This window comes from Lontra canadensis, unplaced genomic scaffold, assembly GCF_010015895.1.
Source record: "Lontra canadensis isolate GAN:19392208 unplaced genomic scaffold, GSC_riverotter_1.0 scaffold59, whole genome shotgun sequence".
NCBI lineage: Eukaryota > Metazoa > Chordata > Mammalia > Carnivora > Mustelidae > Lontra > Lontra canadensis.
The window spans coordinates 12,017,178-12,036,472 of NW_022631053.1; the positions used below are offsets into that span (position 1 = coordinate 12,017,178).

A 19,295-nucleotide genomic window follows, 5' to 3' on the forward strand; every position below is an offset into this window, starting at 1 on the left:
GCAGCAGTAACTGGTGTTGCTGTTGCTCTTACTACTAGAAGTTAATGTTTGTTACTTACATTGCAGTGTGCTAAGCCCTCCAGAGGTATACTCACATTTAACCTTTGCAACAATATATCTTATTATTACCATTTTTTAAGATGAGGAAACCGGTTTAGGATGAGGAGTAAAGTAAGAGGTGGAGCTGGGAGGTGAAGCTGAGTTATCCAAGTCCAGAGATGATACCTTAATTACTAATTATTAGCCAATAATTCTTAATCAATAGTATCATCTTTACTTAAAATTTTTTTTAAACAATAGCTGTTTGTTTTGTGGATGCCATTATCTAGAAAAGACAAATTGTTTTCTCTAACATTTTATAAAAAACTAAATAAAATGGAAACTATTGAACAAACGGTAGGAAACTAAAGGAAATAACCATCTCACATACTTGCAAAATTCGATCCCCTTCTCGAATTCGGCCGTCTTTGGCAGCTATGCTATTTGGATCCACCTGTAATGGAGAAAACATGCATCTTCAACTGGTTATGCGATACTCCCCCAGGAACTTAAAAATATCACTTAAAAAATATTTTTAGTAACCTGGTTAAAAATTCTCTACTGATTTATAGAAGGCATGCCAAAGTTTTCTGTTAAATAAAAATCACTGCTTCAAAAAATGTAAGTGGACTATTTTAGAATTAATAACAAAAAAGTTAGAAAGAACTACTGCAGAATTTAATTTGAAAATGATTTTTCTCTCTCCCTCCCTTTTTCTCTTTCTTTCGTTCTTTTTGCTCTTTTCTTCTTCTTCCTTCTTTCTTCTCCTCCTCCTTCTTCTTCTCCTCCTCCTCCTCCTCCTTCTAATTCTCCTTCTTCTCCTCCTCCTTCTTCTCCTTCTTCTTCTCCTTCTCCTTCTTCTTCTCCTTCTTCTTCTTCTTTCTTCTTCTTCTTTCTTCTTTCTCTTTTTTAAACATCTGGTTCACTCATTTCTGTATCCAAACTGTCAGGCATGGTCCTCAGCTGACACCATCTTCAGCAGATGTTAATTCTAGGATTCTCTGGACCCAGGAAATTTGCTTTCTACTAGGGTGATCTTTAAATCCTAGTTTATCTGTTTTAGAAAAGCTGAGAGCTATACTAAGTCCATTTTATTAAAGAAATTTCTGTCTCATGAACACATTAATTTATAAAGAGATTTATAATTGATGTTGCTTAAAAAATGAAAAAAAAGTTACCTATGTAGATCATTACTAGATTCTAAATTATAGGGTGAAGTGTATTAACTATAAATTATTTTAGAACAAATAGAGATTTAAGCCTTCATTAGGGGTTTACCAACATTTTAATGGGCCAAACTTGAGTGATGACTTACAGTTCACTGGGGGTAAATCTGTCTATCATATTTTGAATGATGTCACTAAGCCATTTATTTAAGATTACTTGATCAAGTCTTTAATTTAAGCCAAGTATTTCAAGTGTAGTATGAGGTTGATTCATCCTATCCAGATGTTACGTATTACTTTCTTATTAGGTGGTGCCACCTAATAAGTGAATTTTAAGTGATCGATCAAGAACAAAGACACTATTATTACATGTAAGAAGCATAAGGAAAATATCCCTTCCAAGTACATATGTTCAGTTCCTGTGGCTTCTTTATTGTTCCTACAAAGTTAAGCTCCAAAGTGGGCATATTTAAATGGTAAATAGAGACTTACTAGAGGAAGAGAAGTATGATTAATCAACTGTATCCTACTGAGAAGCTATTCACAATCTAAAACTTTGCCTATGGAACTGTGGTTAAACTAAGGCCAAACTTTGACATTTGTATCTCTGTGCCTATTACAGAAGAAAATTCTTCACCTACTTCCTCACCATATTTGGAGGGATGACCATAGCTGTCCATTTAAAAGAGGTGTATAAGTGAATCATTCTCTGATTTTTTCAATGCAAGATCCAGACAGTAAATTCTTGGTTAAAGTAATAAAAAGTAACATTTACGTTTATAGAGCTGGGTAATTTTCTAATTGCATTGATTACATTATTTTTCCATATTCTAAACACCTCTATAGAAGCAATGAGATAAACATTGTTGTACCAAGTTTCTAGTCAAGGAAGCTGAAGCTCAGTGAGACAAGATCATGGCCAGGAACATTTGGAACAGCATGGGATATTAATTAGTATCTAGTTTGTCTAACTTCTTTTTCACACATACACATTTACATGTACACACACGCATTATGTGTATGTGTGTGTATAGGTATATATGGGAAGGAGTTAGGCAATACTCATACATCTATGTGTTTCTATATATATTTATATAATTTTCAGTCATATGTACATATAATTAAAATAAATTATACCTTACTACTTCTTACAAAACGATTCTTTGGTGAGTCTTAAAAAATCAACTATAATAATAAATTCTGCTTCACATTTTTTTCAAAGTCATTAACACTAAGAGAGTTTCACGTACACGTACTTCACTTTCTGACATTGATTATAGGGTTGAAAAAAAAACTCACAGATACATTCTGTGGATATTCAAAGGTATCAATCCTGCCAGCAGAGTTAAATATGTAATATTTGTGATATTAGGTCTAAAACAATTAGTCAATGCTCTTGTTAAAGCACTGATGAATGGAAGGATGAATGTTTGCTCATCAGAAACTTTGCTTGACTTCCTGCATACTTAGGGGAATTTATTCAAATTTAGACAATGCTCCCATTTTTGCAGTTTTCCTTACTGGGATTCTGTGGTGAAAGCATCCCCATTAAACAAGCTGATAATAATTACATTACTTGGGCAACATAATTTACTTTCCTAATTGAAAGTGACAAGTACTGGAACATAGCCAATTCTTCACATCCAAGCCTCCCAAGGATTTTCTCATCGTGAGTCATTTGACTCCATTACTTGCAGTCTCCCTCCCCCTATCTCCCCTCCTCGGCATTTCTTACCTCGCTGACATAAATGCCTGTGTCTTCTTCATCATCTGTTCGGTAACAGACTGTCAGGCCCAGCTTCTCTTGACTGCTAACACGACACAGCTCGACCTCCTGAGAGAAAAACACACACAGAACGACATTTATCTCAGAAACAAATCCCACAGCAGAATGGAGAACTCACTGATACTCCCTGGGTTGCCTTGGGAGGTTTTCATAATTACTGCCCAACATTTGAATTAGTTTATGTTACCAAAATCATCCAAATGTACCTTCAATGTCTATTTCTATATACTCAAGCCAATGTTTCAAATTTTCATTGTACAGGTGGAAAAGTGCAATTTTTTTGGTATCAAATCATAAACTTAAGGCTTAAAAATTGTACAGTGAGGTATAAAGTATGCATCAATCAGTAAGATATTTGAGACTCTCAAAGTAGGTAGAAAAATGTTCATAAAAATACTGAGAGTTACTGTGGATTTTATTTGTATTTTAATAAAACAAAACAAAGTTCAAATTAAAAAAGACTACATTGGGCTCCGTGTCAATCCTTCTCTGGAGTTCTATGCTATATGGTAATCAGCAAGTGTTTTGTGTAGTTCAGGCCAAGGCTTTCTCTTATTTTGTAGAAGCTCTAACCCTTGGAATGAAATGGGTTCATCCAGGCTGAAGGGAGAGACATCAACAGTCATATGAGCAGAAGCAATGATTCAAAATGTAGCAGTAAATGAACATGGAAACACATTTACTGAAACACATGGCTAAGGGGCTTGAAATGTCAGTCCTTAGGTAATGTATATTGAATCTATTTCCAGATTTATGTTCAGTAAAATAATAATAAATTTCAGTGTATTTCATTTTTATATAATGAAATAGACTTGTATTACTTTCAGAAACAGATGACTTTAGGACAAATCACATAATTCCCAGCACTAAAAGATAAATTAGTGTTCTCATCATGGAGAACTTGCTCCTATTGGATGAAGAATATAAGGCCCTTTGATAAATAATCAGATGAGATAAAAAAAAAAAAAAGAAAATGGAAATGGAAAGAGAAGTCTGCATCAGGGTTCTGGAACTCGGGCTCTATGGGAGTTGCAAATTTGTCTGCCTTGCTTAGTGCTGTTTCTCCAGGTCCTAGAACAGGGAAAGGCATAGTGTGGGCACTCAGCAAATCCAGGCTGAAGGGTGGCTGCTTTTATTTCAAATCTTTCCTGGTGTTTGTAACTTTCTGTAAAACAATAATTAAGCAGTCTTTCCTCTTTAATGGGAGACAGATTTCGTGTGTATGTGTGTGTATACATGCATGTGTGAATGAAAAGAAGATTAGGAAGTTTGATTATAATAAGCATCCATTTAACCATGTACTATCTGAAATAGCTACCAGGACTAAATAAAGAAAAGCTCACTTAACTTCAGACAAGGGGATATTTTCCCGAGTACTCTGTTGCATTTGAAGAAGGAGCCTCCCTTTCAATTTTGTATCTTCGGGCAGGCCTTGTCATTGGAAAATAACCATTTATTTTAATGACATGCTATAAACCATAGGAAAATCCTTAGCAAGGGTAGACTATCATAAGCTCTAGTGACCAATAATTTCACAGCTGATAGCAGATAAAACAACATTAGGTCCTCTGTCCTGAGATATGTACTATAAATTGGCAAACTCCATGAAACTATGAAGAATGACTTTGTAACTGGCTGGCAAAGATTCTCTAAATTCCACCACAGTGGTTAAAAAGGGCATGCTAAACAGTAAGGGAAAAAGGGAGAAAAGTCCTTTCACCTTGAGGAAGAATAGGAAACAGTGGTGTGATCTGGCACCAGAAGTAAAAAAAGTACATACCCAGCAAGAGTATTCTCAAAACTGGCAATCATTAATGCCTCCAGAGGGGGGAAAATACTTGACTGAAACCGTTACATTAGGAAGAAATTGCAGCAACAAAAGAGCTTCAATTACAGCAATGCACTATACAGTTAAGGAGGAGAGAAGCTTATGATTCCTAAGAGGCCTACAAGGAAACCTAAACACTCCATAAAGAACTGAGATTGGTACCTTTAAATTAAAGCAAATGAGGAGCTGTAGTCAAAGCTGTGCCCTGACTTTCAGCGTCCTTCTGATAGCAGGGCAGAAAGACCCTGTGCTGCAGGAAGACACTTCCAGAGGGAGTCTTGCTTTTTAAGTGTTTTCTCGACATTCTCAAGGCTGCAGTATGGTTCTGGGGTTTGTTTAGGAGACACATGCTGAAATATTCTGCAATAAAATGGAACCAGTCTGTGAAGACAGGGCAGAACCTACCCATAAGGCTTCAATACTGCAAATCAAAGCACCTACTCGAGAATCGCAACAGAAAGACAAAGATCCTGAGGTCAATGTAATTTTTTCAATATTGTCATCCTACTGGACCTCAGCAAAACTGTAGAATAGGTCTCAAAATTATCTATGACATCTTTGTTTTTAATATCCTACATTTAAGACACTCAACACCCTCATATTTCCTTCTAACTGTCTGGAGTTGCTAGAGATCTGCCTGTCTAGGCAGCCAGTGGATTTCAGGCTTGTCATCTTACCTATCTCCTAGCAAAGGGGGGCATTCAATGTTACCTTCTATTTCCTCACACAATTAGCTCTTAGTACATAAATAAAAGTGATGAATATTTCTTAAAGAGATCATCATTAGTAATTATTTTTTTAGGTTTATAATTTTACTTCTAATACAGTTAACATACAGTATTCTATTAGTTTTGGGTGTGCAACACAGTAACCCAACACTTGTACAGTACTCGGTCCTCATGCTGGTAAGTGTTGTCTTAATCCTCATCACCTATTACACCCATCCCGCCCCCCCCACCTCCCCTTCCATAACCATCTGTTCATTTTTTATAGTTAAGAGTCTGATAAACCATGAAACACTGTGGACTCTGAGAAACAAACTGAGGGTTTTGGAGGGGAGGGGATTGGGGGGTTGGGTAAGCCTGGTGGTGGGTATTATGGAGGGCACGTACTGCATGGAGCACTGGATGTGGTGCATAAACAATGAATTTTGGAACACTGAAAATAAAATAAAATAAAATGGAAAAAGAGAGTCCGTTTCTCAGATTAATAATTATTTTAAATGTTGCCCACTTAGGATTTGGTTCATATTAATAAAGACTAAAAATATAAAGCCTTAACTCAAAGGACCAAACTTGAGGTGGTAGGATTTCAGGCTCTGAGGAAGATTTGAGTGAGATTTCCTGGATCCCACAAACCACCCAATACTAGTGCCAAGTGTAGATCTGCCATTCTTTCTTCAGTTGAGAATGCTTTAGACACTGAATATTTTACATTAGTATACAGAAGCACACATTTTAGAATCAAAGTTCCTTTAATTCTATGATAAAATAACTTCTAAGCATCTACCTGTAGAGCATTTTGTTTGTATGAGGCAAAGGTGGCTTTGTAAAGCCTGATTATCTGAAAGAAAGTCACTAGTACAGGTTTAATTTAGTATTCCCTTCACAAAGCACACAAGCCTCTGACTTCTGAAGAAACAACCTCCTGGTAATAGCGAATGTTTTCCCTAACAACTTTCATACCTTTCCCTCTGTCACTAGGAAGCTGTTTGATGAAAAACATAAAAGTGAAATGTTACCTCTGTACATTTTTTCCACAGAGACAATTCACAGGCCTGTACGAATCAAAGCCAAGCATGCATGATGGCGCCACTAACCATCCTTAAGTCATCTGTGACTGGACTGAAAGAAGCACTTCATATACCTGGTAAGACTATATTTGTTTGGTTTAAATGTGCGTTAAGATGCTATGTTCTGGGAACATGTAAAGTTTAAAAAATAAAATCATAGTGCCTAATCTTGTGAGAAATTGGCTGCATGGAGATTGAGGGTGGAGGAGAGGGTTAAAGTTAGTTAGTAAAGCTTCCTGTGAAACATCTTTCCAGTCATAGAAAGAATGGGATCTATCCATAAGTCAGTTGCCCTACAGTACTGTGAAATTTTTATATATTTTATGATTTGATCTAAGGAGGAACAGGGAATTAAAAAAAAAAAAACACTTTTGCTTTCTAGATAGGACTCTGTTGCTAAAGGAAGAACTTAGGCTTAAAAGTGTCTACAATGGCTTTTTAGGCAAATTGTTTCCAAACCCTAGAGAGCTCGGAGACCCAGGCCATGAAGAGAAAATTCAGAGGCAGGCAGTACCACAAACGCCCGAAGATAACCCAGGGCCAGACAGGATGGTCACCGATGTCAACTGACAATCATGGGAGACAGGGGTCTCTTATGTCCATATCATCCTTTTCTTTTATTTGTGTTCCTGATTTACATTTATCAGACAATAGATGCACTACTATACAAGCTTAGTATTAATCATATATCATTATCTTACATTTTGTAATGTTGATTAGTAACTATCAGAATGCCATGCTCAGTTGTTCTAACAAAACATTTATTAAAAAAAAAAAAAAAAGAATTAGTGGGAAGTACAAAAACTTTAACTCCCACAGCTAAGGGAAGCTAGGTAGTCAACTGTGAAAATATTGCTTCAATATCATTATTTCCTCAATAATGAAAACCAGGAATAATACTTAGTAAGAAAGAAATAACAAAATCCCGGAATACCCATATCACTAGGACAGCATCAGGCTCACACACTCCCATCTCCAAATACCCATAAAAAGCTGCTGCACCTCGTAACTAAATCATGTTTCTGTAGAGACAGTAGGGTAAAAGCAAGAACAGATGGTCATGTCTTTCCACTAACATCCTTAACCTCAGTTCCTTACTCGACTTTTTCTTTCTTAATGATATTGTTGTGGAACGCAGGCAGCTCTTTTTTTTTTTTAAGGTTTTATTTATTTATTTGAGAAAGAGACAATGAGAGAGAGCATGAGCGAGGAGAATGTCAGAGGGAGACACAGACTCCCCGTGGACCTGGGAGCCCGATGTGGGACTCGATCTGGGAATTCTGGGATCATGACCTGAGCCGAAGGCAGTCGTCCAACGAACTGAGCCACCCAGGTGTCCTGCAGGCAGCTTTTAATACCTCAGTTTTCTCCTCTTAGGAACTCCCTAGATTCTTTGGGAACTAAAGAATTCACAATTTTCTATGCCCAGGTTGCCTGCTTCTCACTGTAGGCTTCGAATCACCTTAGGAAGTCCTAAATTACTCCCTGCAAATGGATTTTATACATTAACAAAGAAATACTAATTTTGTGTGTATTGTTATTCCGGGGAGGGTGGATTCACATTGTCCCTAATCAGTAGTCGATGTCATCAATTCTGGACCAGGAAGAGAAATGAGACTTAAATTCAGGGTAGAAATGTGATACTTCAAGTACATATTGTTACATCTACCCCACCAGCAAGAGAATCATGCCAACTGCGTGCAAAGTTCTTTATTGATGGGTTCTTACCCAGTCCTGCTCTGTCTAAAATAAAGATCACTGGCATATGACACTCGGAAAACTTCCACTTGTATCAGTTAATTTTGTTGTTGTTGTTGTATCTTTTGAGGTATAAAGATCATTTCAATCCTGAAATCCAGGATTATCCACAGGTGACTCTTGAGTTTTGAACAGACATGAACATGATCATTTATTAACTTGCTAATGGCATTGCCAAATACCTACTGTCACTTGTAGCTGGATTTTCTGATTTATATGTTCATTCTTGGTGAGGGGGCATTTTCATTAAAATTGTTCAACATGCCGTAAACAATGTGTAGAAAAGACTATTCATGAACTGTCATCACCCTAGTTGCTTTTCTTTAAAATATCCATTTCCAGTGCTCTACTGTTTGATCAGCACAGATACTCCAGTATTCCTTCTCTAGAATGTTTGCTCATTCACTAGACCTTGAACCTACAGATTCTTCCACTTTTCACGTTCAACAATTTCCTCATGACCTCCCCTCTCTCCTTGCACAGTTTCTAAGCACAGTTACCCATGATTAACTTTCATGAAAATCTACAACTCCCTCATTGATCTCTGTTTCCACCGTATCACCCAGCAAAAAGTCCATCATGGGTAAACCCAGTTATGACTTCCCTGCATTCCCACCCGAGCAGCTGCATGGTCCTGGAGGAAAATGCACAACCATGCTGACCACATTGACTCTTCCAATGTAAGTTCATTACCACAGATCTCAAATGGACCATCACTACTACCCGACAATCCCAGTATACTTCCCTTGTCAAATTGCTCCTCTTTATCTCAGCTTTCCAAGAGGACCTACCCATGTTCAGTTGATGACCTTGTCTCAGAGCCCATGGTATGTTAGGTTATTATTACCTCAACCTTCCACTCTCCCAGACTCGTCTTTTATACCCCCTTTCTCTGTAATTCTGCTCTAGTGTCTTCCCTCTCTTCATTTTTAGGCAATATCCTATCTTATGCTTCATGAAGAAAAAAGAAGCTATGAAAGAGAAACTGTTGCTTCTTCCTTCTGCTCAGTGCGTCAACCTAAATTCACCTGTATCTATCCTGTGGCTTGTCCCTCTAGTACAACGAAAGGGAGAGGCTCAACGCTCTCAAAGGCCAATGAACCCACTCATGCTCCATAAATTAGGCCCCTTTTTAAAAACGTTTTATTTTTCAAGACCTTTTCTCTTTAAATTTTCCCTTTCTCCTGTATCATCAGTTTCGATTTCCTTATTAGATTATTCCCATTGCCATACCACACCCACAAAGCATTACTATCACTTATATGGGGTGAGGCAGTTGGAAATCCAATACCTATGATATGGTGGTCAGCTCTAGTTTGGGGCCTGCTGGAAGAAGTTAATAAAAGTGCATTGGAAGAGATAATAGAATTGATCCTGGGGTTCACCGAGACCAAATTTCCAAGCAGAGAACACGGACTATACAAAGGTTACAGATACAGGAAATAGCATGTATGTTACAGGAGCTTTATATAGTTAATGTGTGTTAATCTAAGGGTTTAAGCCTGGGAAGGGTGAGGGGTCATGGTGGCAAACACACACACACAAACTGGAGACATAGACCAGGGCCATATCATGGAAGGATGGCTACACCATACTAAGTAATTTGGATTTTGCAAAAAATAATTTGGATTTTGCAAAAAGTAAAGAGGACTCACTGTAAAGGAAGTAAGAGTCTGATCTGCAGCGAGAAAAAAATGGCTGCAGCAGTAGCATAATGGGTGAGCTGCAGGAGTCAGGAAGCCTGGTAGAGAATGTTATCAGTTTTGTTTTTTTTTTAAAGATTGTATTTATTTATTTGACAGACAGAGATCACAAGTAGGCAGAGAGGCAGGCAGAGGAAGAGGGAGAAGCAGGCTCCTGCTGAGCGGAGAGCCCAGTACGGGGCTCGATCCCAGGACCCTGGGATCATGACCTGAGCTGAAGGCAGAGGCTTTAACCCACTGAGCCACCCAGGTGCCCCGAATGTTATCAGTTTTGCAACAGGATTTGAGGGCTTAGATGAAAGTAGTGCTTTATCAGTCTTTAATACAGTTACTATCATTTTCATCTTATTGATGAAGAAAATGAGGCACAGAGAGGTTACGTAACTTGCCCAAAGTCACACAGCAAGTCAGAGGCAGAGCTGGGATTCAAGTTCTAGCTAAAAGGCCAAGACTGAATTCTCAACAGCTCCTTCCTCTAGTTCCATGAAAAGTTCTTTCTCCTTCTGAGTTCTTAGCTCAAATGATACTTTCTAGATGGTATTCTTCCCCATCCCACTTTCTTATGTAGGGCCCCTAAAATTCTCTATCAGAATTTTACTGACGCTTCCTAAATTCTTGAAAATTATTATCACTTACTCTTTCTTTTTTTATTAGCAAATCTGTATTTTACTACATTGCTTACTTTTTTAAAAAAAGTTTTTTTTCCCTATTCTATGAACAGGTCTTTGCTATGTTCCTTGCTATGTTATGTTATAACCTACAATCCTTAGATGTAAAACAAAGAAATACAGCTCTTAAGGATGGTGCCATGCCCTCTTGTTGACATTCTGAGGGCCATCATAGTCTGAAAATGTAAACAAAGGCCCATATTCATTAGCTGGGTGAGTTAACTGCTATAGTCAATTGCGGTGTAGGCTGAAATTGCTTTTTTCTATATTTATACCTATATTGTATTTCTATATATCTTATATTTGTATAAATGTATTAGATTCAGTAGGATATATTCAGCAAGCTGTGAAAACAATAGATGTGATTTAATCACTTACAATCTCTGTCAACAAGAAAACTAACCAGAGTTGATGAAAAATAAGCAAAATTATCTATAAATTACTCATTCTAAGAATTCCTCTAGCAGATTCTGTCTTTACTTATTTATTTTATTCACTTGACATTTTCTTACCACCTGCTATATGCCAAGAACTATAGTCAGCATTAAAAACATATATATATACTTTTACATATATAAAAGCATTAAAAACATATATATTTATATAAATATATATATTTTTATATCAGCATTAAAATTTTTATATATACAAAAATTTTATATATATGTACTTTTATATATATGTTATTTATGAGTATTTTGCAAATAATATTTCAGTTAGTTTTTTAAAAATATGACAAGATTATACATTGTATAGGGATTTCTGGCCCACCCAGCATTCACATTCTCTCTTTTTGGAAACATGACCCTAAATTTCTTGTGCAGAATTACATCTTTCTCCTTCCCATTCTATAGGTTTTCAGGCCCAATTCCAGCTCTAGGGGTAGGCATGTGACCTAGATGGTAGCAAATTAGTGTATTTTATGTCCTTAGCTGTGGCGATTCTTTTAGGGATAGGTATTTGATCCAGTTCAAGCCCACCGAAATAGGGCTCAAGACTTTTGTTGAAACTATTGGGAAAAGAACACTTGTCTTTCTGTTTTATTTAAGCCTGCAAGAATGTAGATCAAGAGAATCTCAAAGCTTTATCTTACCACAATATAGAGAGCCTGAGGATCCGTCCAACAAAGAAAAGATAAAAGCCAAAGATGGAGAAAGACTGAAACTTAGTGAAATTATTTGAACCCTCATACCAAGTTATGCCTGAAGGAGCAAACTCTTGGCATTTTGAGTTTGGTATGCCACTCCATCTCCTCTCTTTCTTTAAGCATTTGCTTTGTATCTTCTGTCTCTTGGATCACAGTTCCCATTACTTTTAGTAGACAGTATAATTTCATTTTATAGATTAGGAAATTCAGGGTTAGTACTAAGTAATTCACCTAAGGTCACTCAGCAACTATTTTTCTAAATCAGAAATTGAACACAGGTCTTTGTTTTGTTTATTTGAAAGCTTTTTTTTTTTTTTTAAATCAATGGACTTTTCTACTTTTCCAGTACACTGGTCAGTTAAAAAGCTCATTGTCTAGACTGAGGCATAAGCATAAAAGAACACACAGTAGTGTGGTACGTGGAAGGGTTGCAATTTTAAATAGGATGTCAGAGTGAGCTTCATCAAGGAGAAGGTACTGGAACAGAATCAGAAAAGAGATGAGGGATTTAGCCACGTGGTCATGTGGGGTAAGCAACCCAAGGCAGAAGGTGCATCTGGTGGCAATGCCAGGAGTGTGCCTGGCAGGTTGGAGGAAAAGGCAGATGGCAATCTCTCCAGAGCTGAGGGAGCCTGGGGTGGGTAGGACATCTGATCACAGAGGTGAAGGGGCTCCACAGTACACAGGGCCAGGCGGGCCTGATAAAGACTTTGGCTTTACTGCAAGTGATGTGGGAAACCTTTGGAAGTGTTTCCTCAGACAAGTGACCAATCTAGCTTCACTATGTATCTTGGCACTGGTCAGACGTGTGATAACTACTTTTTCTTAAATTTCGTATCTTTTTTGGAACCACATTCTCTTTATTTTTAACCCTGGGAATTACAACAATGGCTCACATTTGCTGTGTTGGGTAAACTGCCAGTCACTGTACATTGATTACCCCCTGTTGACTGTTAACAAGTTTAAGCAGGAGATATTATTACCATCTCCACTTTATAAGTAAGGAAACAGACAGGGTGGTCAGATTGAAAAATGTGAGGCTTTCTTTCAGACATAAACCATGACCAGTTATGAAATTAGGACAACTGAGGGAAAGTAAGGACTTGTTTTTCTGATGTTCAACAGAGGCAGAAGCATAAATTTATTCTGTTATTTTTAATACTGATTACATTTTAGGGAAATGATAGAATCAATTTATTTCATAGAATTATTTGGAAGGGATTTTAGCCATAGTTTAACTTGCCCTCTGATCCATCTATGTAAATGACTTTCTCCCATTCACAGGTAATTCAGTGGCAGGGAGTGGGAACCAGGCTTCCAGACTATCATACAAATTGCTTTTTTCCGTGCTCATCTCTCTGGTTCTTCTATGACTCCTGGGACAAAGTGGGGTGGAGTGTGCAGGGAGGAGAGTGTGTTGCGAGGGCAAAATCATGGTGGGGAAGATAGAGGCTGACTGAAGTGCTTTATGTAGGTGGGATATGTGGAGGCGGGAACTAGGTTGAGTAGCCTACCTGAGCTGCACCAAACACCAAATCAGGGTGATGAGTACAGGACTCTAGGACAGAAGGGCTGGAGTTGAAATTCTTTTCTTTTTTTTTTTTTTTTTTAAGTATTCTTTCATCCCTTCATGTAGAGTAAATTTAAAAAGAGGGAACAGGGGTGCCTGGGTGGCTCAGTTGGTTAAGCGACTGCCTTTGGCTCAGGTCATGATCTTGAAGTCCCAGGATCGAGTCCCACATCGGGCTCCCTGCTCAGCAGGGATTCTTCTTCTCCAGCTGACCTCTCTCCTCTCATTCTCTCTCTCCATCTCAAATAAGTAAAATCTTAAAAAAAAAAAAAAAAAGAGGGAATGGCACACTAACTTTTATGTAAAAGTACCATGCATTCACTGAGCAGCTCAAACACATGTTCTCATTTAGATAACATGGCTTTTCACCTTATTTTATCTCCACTCCTGACATTTGTAAACTATCTTTTCTTTGAATTACTGAAAAATCAGTTTTTCAAAAGACAGTGTTAACAGCATTTCTTTGATAACGAGCAATGTGCTCTCTGCAAAGTAAATAGTGGAAAAGGACAGGGTGACCCCTTGTGCCTTAGTAGTCCCTCGTTCAATGGCTACAGTTCTTGTGATGCTTTTGACCTGGTCATGTTTTCAGTAAAAGGGATCAGCTAAAGAGATACCATCTACTGTTTGGGATGCTATTTTAAAGCAAAAACAAAACAAAACAAACAAACAAACAAAAAACCCCCAACAATCATTTTGAAGAGGCAGACATTTACTTGAGAAAGGCAAGATGTCTTTTGCCTAAATATAGGGGTCTGTATGGACCATCTCTAGCTACTTGAGGTAGCAGAGTAAACACTGGAAAGAAATAAAAGCAAAATCTAACCATTCACAAAATGATCCTCGGGAGCACCTTCTAGGGAAATTAGTAATCCTGGACTGAAATAGGTCATCAATATCAACTTCAGATGACAAGGTACTGTGGTTGTCACTGCTTTAGCTTAATGGGAAACGTCATTAGCAATCAACATTTTGGAATATTGGAAGCCCTGTTCAATGTCTGGGATGTAGGGTGAGACGCTGCGGCCCCTTGAGAGAGAAGATAGATGGGGAAGGGCAAAGTGGTGAAGAAGATGGAATGAAGAGGTACAGAGCTGTGATCTAAGATAAACCCAAAAAGGAGCATATGTAGGTTTGGTAGGACTGAAAGACTGCTCCAAAAGGCATAGAGTTTGGTCGAGATGGTAGATTTACTGTGAACTTGGGCTAAAGGTTAATGAAAGGAAAGCATCTAGGGCATGGTAACAAAAAACTACCTTTTGAACTTGCATAGAGATATTAATCTAAATTTATCAGCTAATATCCCATTTATCATGTTTCATGTTGTGTCAATATGTTGCTATGCAATGACTTTTTTGGTGAAAAATAGTGCAAAACTCATTGTTTATTCCATAGGTGGGGCAAACTAATTATAAAAGTTGCACAGAAACTACAAAGATTTTATGTGATAAAACCTATTATAGAATACATTTTTCCTGCAAGTGGATTAAGGCAAGGAGTCCTTTCATATTATCACATTTTTACACCCAGTGTTTAAGACACCATTTAAAAATATGATCAAATAGTAAATTAAATTTTCTATTATGAAAATCCCAAAATATTGTCTGCTCTACGATGACCACACAAAAATATGGTACTTTATTCCAACATTTGAGGATCAGTAAGGAATTTGATCCACAAGATTAGTTATTAAAAGATGCTTAGATTCCACATCTCCAGATTAGTACCACATATGTAATGACAATTTTTTTATACATACTGATTAATTATGGGTGACAGCTGATCCTGAATTCATGCATTATTTCCTGTTTGGTAAGTTCTACATTTAGCCGCTGGTCACAACCATGAAGTATCCAAAAACTCACTTGATGGCACCAATTCTAGATTTTTCCTTTTCTATCATTCTTTTTGGAGCCAGCTCTCCTAGTTATTTTTTAATGCCAGTCTATTATGATACATGAAATGCACTGTGTCTTTATTGTACTGGCAATAAAATTCTAATAACATGCATTAAAACCAATTAGTAGACCTGAACATCTCCTGATCTGATGAATGAGAAAAGGAGGGTCTACATTTATCTTTTTCAGATATTATACATTGAGTTCCAGACTGGGAGACGCCCGTGTCTATGTTGACACAACAGAAATTTGTCAATCCTTCTCAGAACTTCTTTTTATTTGAAAAGCATTCAGGAACTTTTACAGTATGTGTTATTAAGGAAACATAAAAGGAAGATTAGCAAAGCAGAAGAAGAATGGGAAATAAATAAACCTGTTGACAAGATGAACTTTATTTCCATCAGCTGGTTACCGAAGCAGGAAATACAGGCTTTTCTAATGAGGCACTGGGCTATTACTGCAAGTCTTTTCTAAGCTATTTTATAGTGGGGCTGGGAGTTTTTCCCATAGTCATGATAACAAGAAAAAGTACAAGATTTTTAAACCCGTCAAGATCCCATAAAAGTCACAATAATAGTTCCCCAGTTTTTTTTTTCTTCTGTTCTTTTTCTTATTTAGTAAGTAGAATTCTCATATAACTAATTGTGTCCACTTTTCTCTATAGATATTTCTCATCTAACCAAGGAAATTAAACCCTAAAAATAGACCTATTCCAAAGTATAACAACAGGTCATAAAATGTGGAGGTTAAAGTTTTGTGCTTTACTCAGCATTTTACCTTTTCTCCCAAAAACTCAAGATATTTGATGAAATTTTTTTTTTTGAATCAAGAAGCAACATATGAATTTTAACACTCACCCTTAGAAGGGAGAGAGTTCATTTCTGGGAGGTATGCACGTTGTTAAATACTGGAGGAGCTCCCCAAAAACATATATAACATTATTGAATGGCATAATTTCATATACACATATTTTCTCTTTTTGCTTCCCTTTTTTTCAAAATGTTATTTAAATTCTATTAGTTAACATACAATATAATATTGGTTTCAGTAGAATTCAGTGATTCAGCACTTACATACAACGCACAATGCTCATCCTAACAACTGTCCTCCTTAATCCCCATCACCCACCTAGCCCATCCTCCACCCACCTCCAGCCAGCAACCCTCAGTTTGTTTTCTTTGGAGTCTCTTATGTTTGCTTCCCTCTCTCCTTTTAACCCCTTTCCATATGTTCATCTGTTTTGTTTCCCATACACACGTATTTTCTAAATTTACTCACAGTTCTTTATCTGTCCCCACAGGACTCATAATTAATGGTGGATTGTAACAGTTTATATTATATTACCATACATTTTTAAAACTGGAAAATGAATGCTGTTATAGACTTTTGTAGAACTGGTAAATTTTCATAAGAATGTAGATATGTGTTTCAGATATGTGTTGGTTTTTATTCTACATGGTGTAGTTTTCCCAGTGATGGATGTATAGATATATAACAGTACGTTTGTATAATCATGATGTAATTTCTGTCATTTTAAAGGAATCTGAAGAGTATTTTATGATATTGGATAGACAAAATAAATGATCAGGTTAATTTTAAATGTTTTATTTGCTTAACTTATTTTTAAAATTATTTTGTGGTTATTTGCCCAACTGCTTTATGAAGCTTTTCCTTGGGCCTCTGAAGAGTAGGCATGTCTCTCTATTTGTTGTTAATGAGATTAGTCTGATCACTTCGGCCACTTGAAAATTAACTTCAATCAGTGCATTATGTATTCTGCAGTCTGGTTTGGTAACTACATACAAAAACATCATCAAAATTAAGCTGAAGTATATCAGCATCTGTTCACTACTGCATAATTTATAATAGCAAAATATCATAAATGTCCTTAATGTCCACAATATGGGTGTTCTTAAATAAGGGAATATCTAAGCAATAGAATATTGATCCCAAAGAAATTTTAAAATGGGAAATTATTGTGATAAATACTGGCAAGAACAAACTTACACTTTCTAGCTAGAGAAACCCAGGCCTCAAAGGGTCCAGAGATAATGTTAGAATAAAAATAAACATGCAGTCAAATTTCATAGAATGCACAAGAAACAATGCACTTAGGGTGAGATTCAACAGGAGGAAAAAAATTAAACAGGTATCCTATTTGGAAAGATATTGCAAATATATACAGGGAGATCTAACATAATGAAAAAAAAGAGAATTGCAAAGATGAATAAAGAGTGGGAATAAAAATAAACAATATAAAGTATAAGTTATAGAAATAACAACTATAGTAATTGAAATTAAAATTTAATGGATGTATTTAATAACAGATTAGACATATCTGAGGAGAGAATTACTCAATTAGAAATTAGTGAGCTAGTAGATAGACGGCAGAATTATCTAGAAAGCACACACATAGACAAAGAAATGAAAAATATGAAATAGAAGTTAAGAAACACAGAGAAAAAGGCTGAGAATATTCCTGACCTGATGAAAACCACTAATCCACTGACTAAGGAATCAGTATCTTTACTGTGAATTGTATCTGTATTGTGTGTGAGTCAAGGTACAGGGCGATGATATCTTGGTTGTGCTGAAGCAAAGGTCAGCTGATCTAGAATTCTATATACCAAGGGAAAATATCCTTTTTTAGAACAAAAGTAAAATAAAGATATTTTCAGATAAACAAAAACCCAAAATATTTTGCCAAAAGCACACTCTTGCTATAGGAAACTTTAAAAGATGTATTTCAAGGTCAGAAGGCAAACTCTAGGTGTAAGGTCAGAGACACAAAAAGAAATGAAAAGAAAAAAATAGTTTAAACAAATATAGAATGTATATAACAAGTTATATTGTGTATAATGACTTAGAGGTTAAAATAAGGCCAAAAATATTTAAAATGCTTATAAAGATAAAAGGTAAATCAGGAGGGACCTGGTTAGAGTGTGTGTTCTTGAGCTCCTGTATTCCTTTTTAGGAGGAGGGTTAATATATTGCTTAATTATAAAAATGGATGAATTAAGATTTCTAAGATAAGAACTAAAAGAACAGAAATAGTATATCTTTTCATCCAGCAGAAGGAAAAACATGGAATGAGAAAAATGGATGATCAGGCCACATAAAAGATGCAAAAGAAACAGAAGAGAGAAAACAAATGAAGTGCAACATAAGATAATGGGGGTCAGCCAAAATTTCTAAATAATTATAATAAATATAAATAGACTAAAAGTAAAAGACATAAAATGACAAAACAGAAATGCAAGCAAACCACCACCACCACCAGGACAAAAGAACAATAATCCAGCTACACAAAAATTGTACAAGAACACTTGTAACAAGAGGTTATAAGAAACACAGGTAAAAAATAACAGTTCAGGGGCGCCTGGGTGGCTCAGTGGATTAAAGCCTCTGCCTTCGGTTCAGGTCATGATCCCAGGGTCTTGGGATCGAGCCCCGCATCGGGCTCTCTGCTCAGCAGGGAGCCTGCTTCCACCTCTCTCTCTATCTGCCTGCCTCTCTGCCTACTTGTGATCTCTGCCTGTCAAATAAATAAATAAAATCTTAAAAAAAAAAATAACAGTTCAGAGAAGTTGAAAATAAAAATGGCAAAAGTTATGTCATGAAAGACTAAGAAGCTGGTATAGCTACGTAGCAATATAATAAAGTACATCATAGAATAAAGGTCATCAGAGAGGGGAAGTCACTACATAATTTTTTAAAGAAAAGAAGTTAAAATTGACCAGGAAAAAACAAATATTCTGTACTTGGATGTACCTCAAATTATGACTTCAAGTTCTAGAAAGCAAAAATGATAGAATTAGAATTTTAACAAATCTGTTACTATAATGGTGACTGATAAATTACGCAATATAAGTTTAAGGATATAGAATATTTGAATAAGATTAACAAGCTTGATCTAATGTATAGCTCTAGAATAGTATTC

General features: G+C 36.4%; 1 protein-coding gene across 4 annotated transcripts in view; it reads right to left on the reverse strand.

The window, feature by feature from the left end:
- PDZRN4 (PDZ domain containing ring finger 4) overlaps window positions 1-19,295 on the reverse strand; it is a 347,693-nt gene that overhangs the window by 17,530 nt on the left and 310,868 nt on the right. For all 4 annotated transcript variants that reach the window (XM_032877016.1, XM_032877017.1, XM_032877018.1 and 1 more), the window contains 2 exons: window positions 2,941-3,039; window positions 431-493 (listed from right to left, as the gene is read on the reverse strand). In XM_032877016.1, the coding sequence (XP_032732907.1) occupies window positions 431-493; window positions 2,941-3,039 (162 nt within the window). The remainder of the gene's footprint in view (window positions 1-430; window positions 494-2,940; window positions 3,040-19,295) is intronic.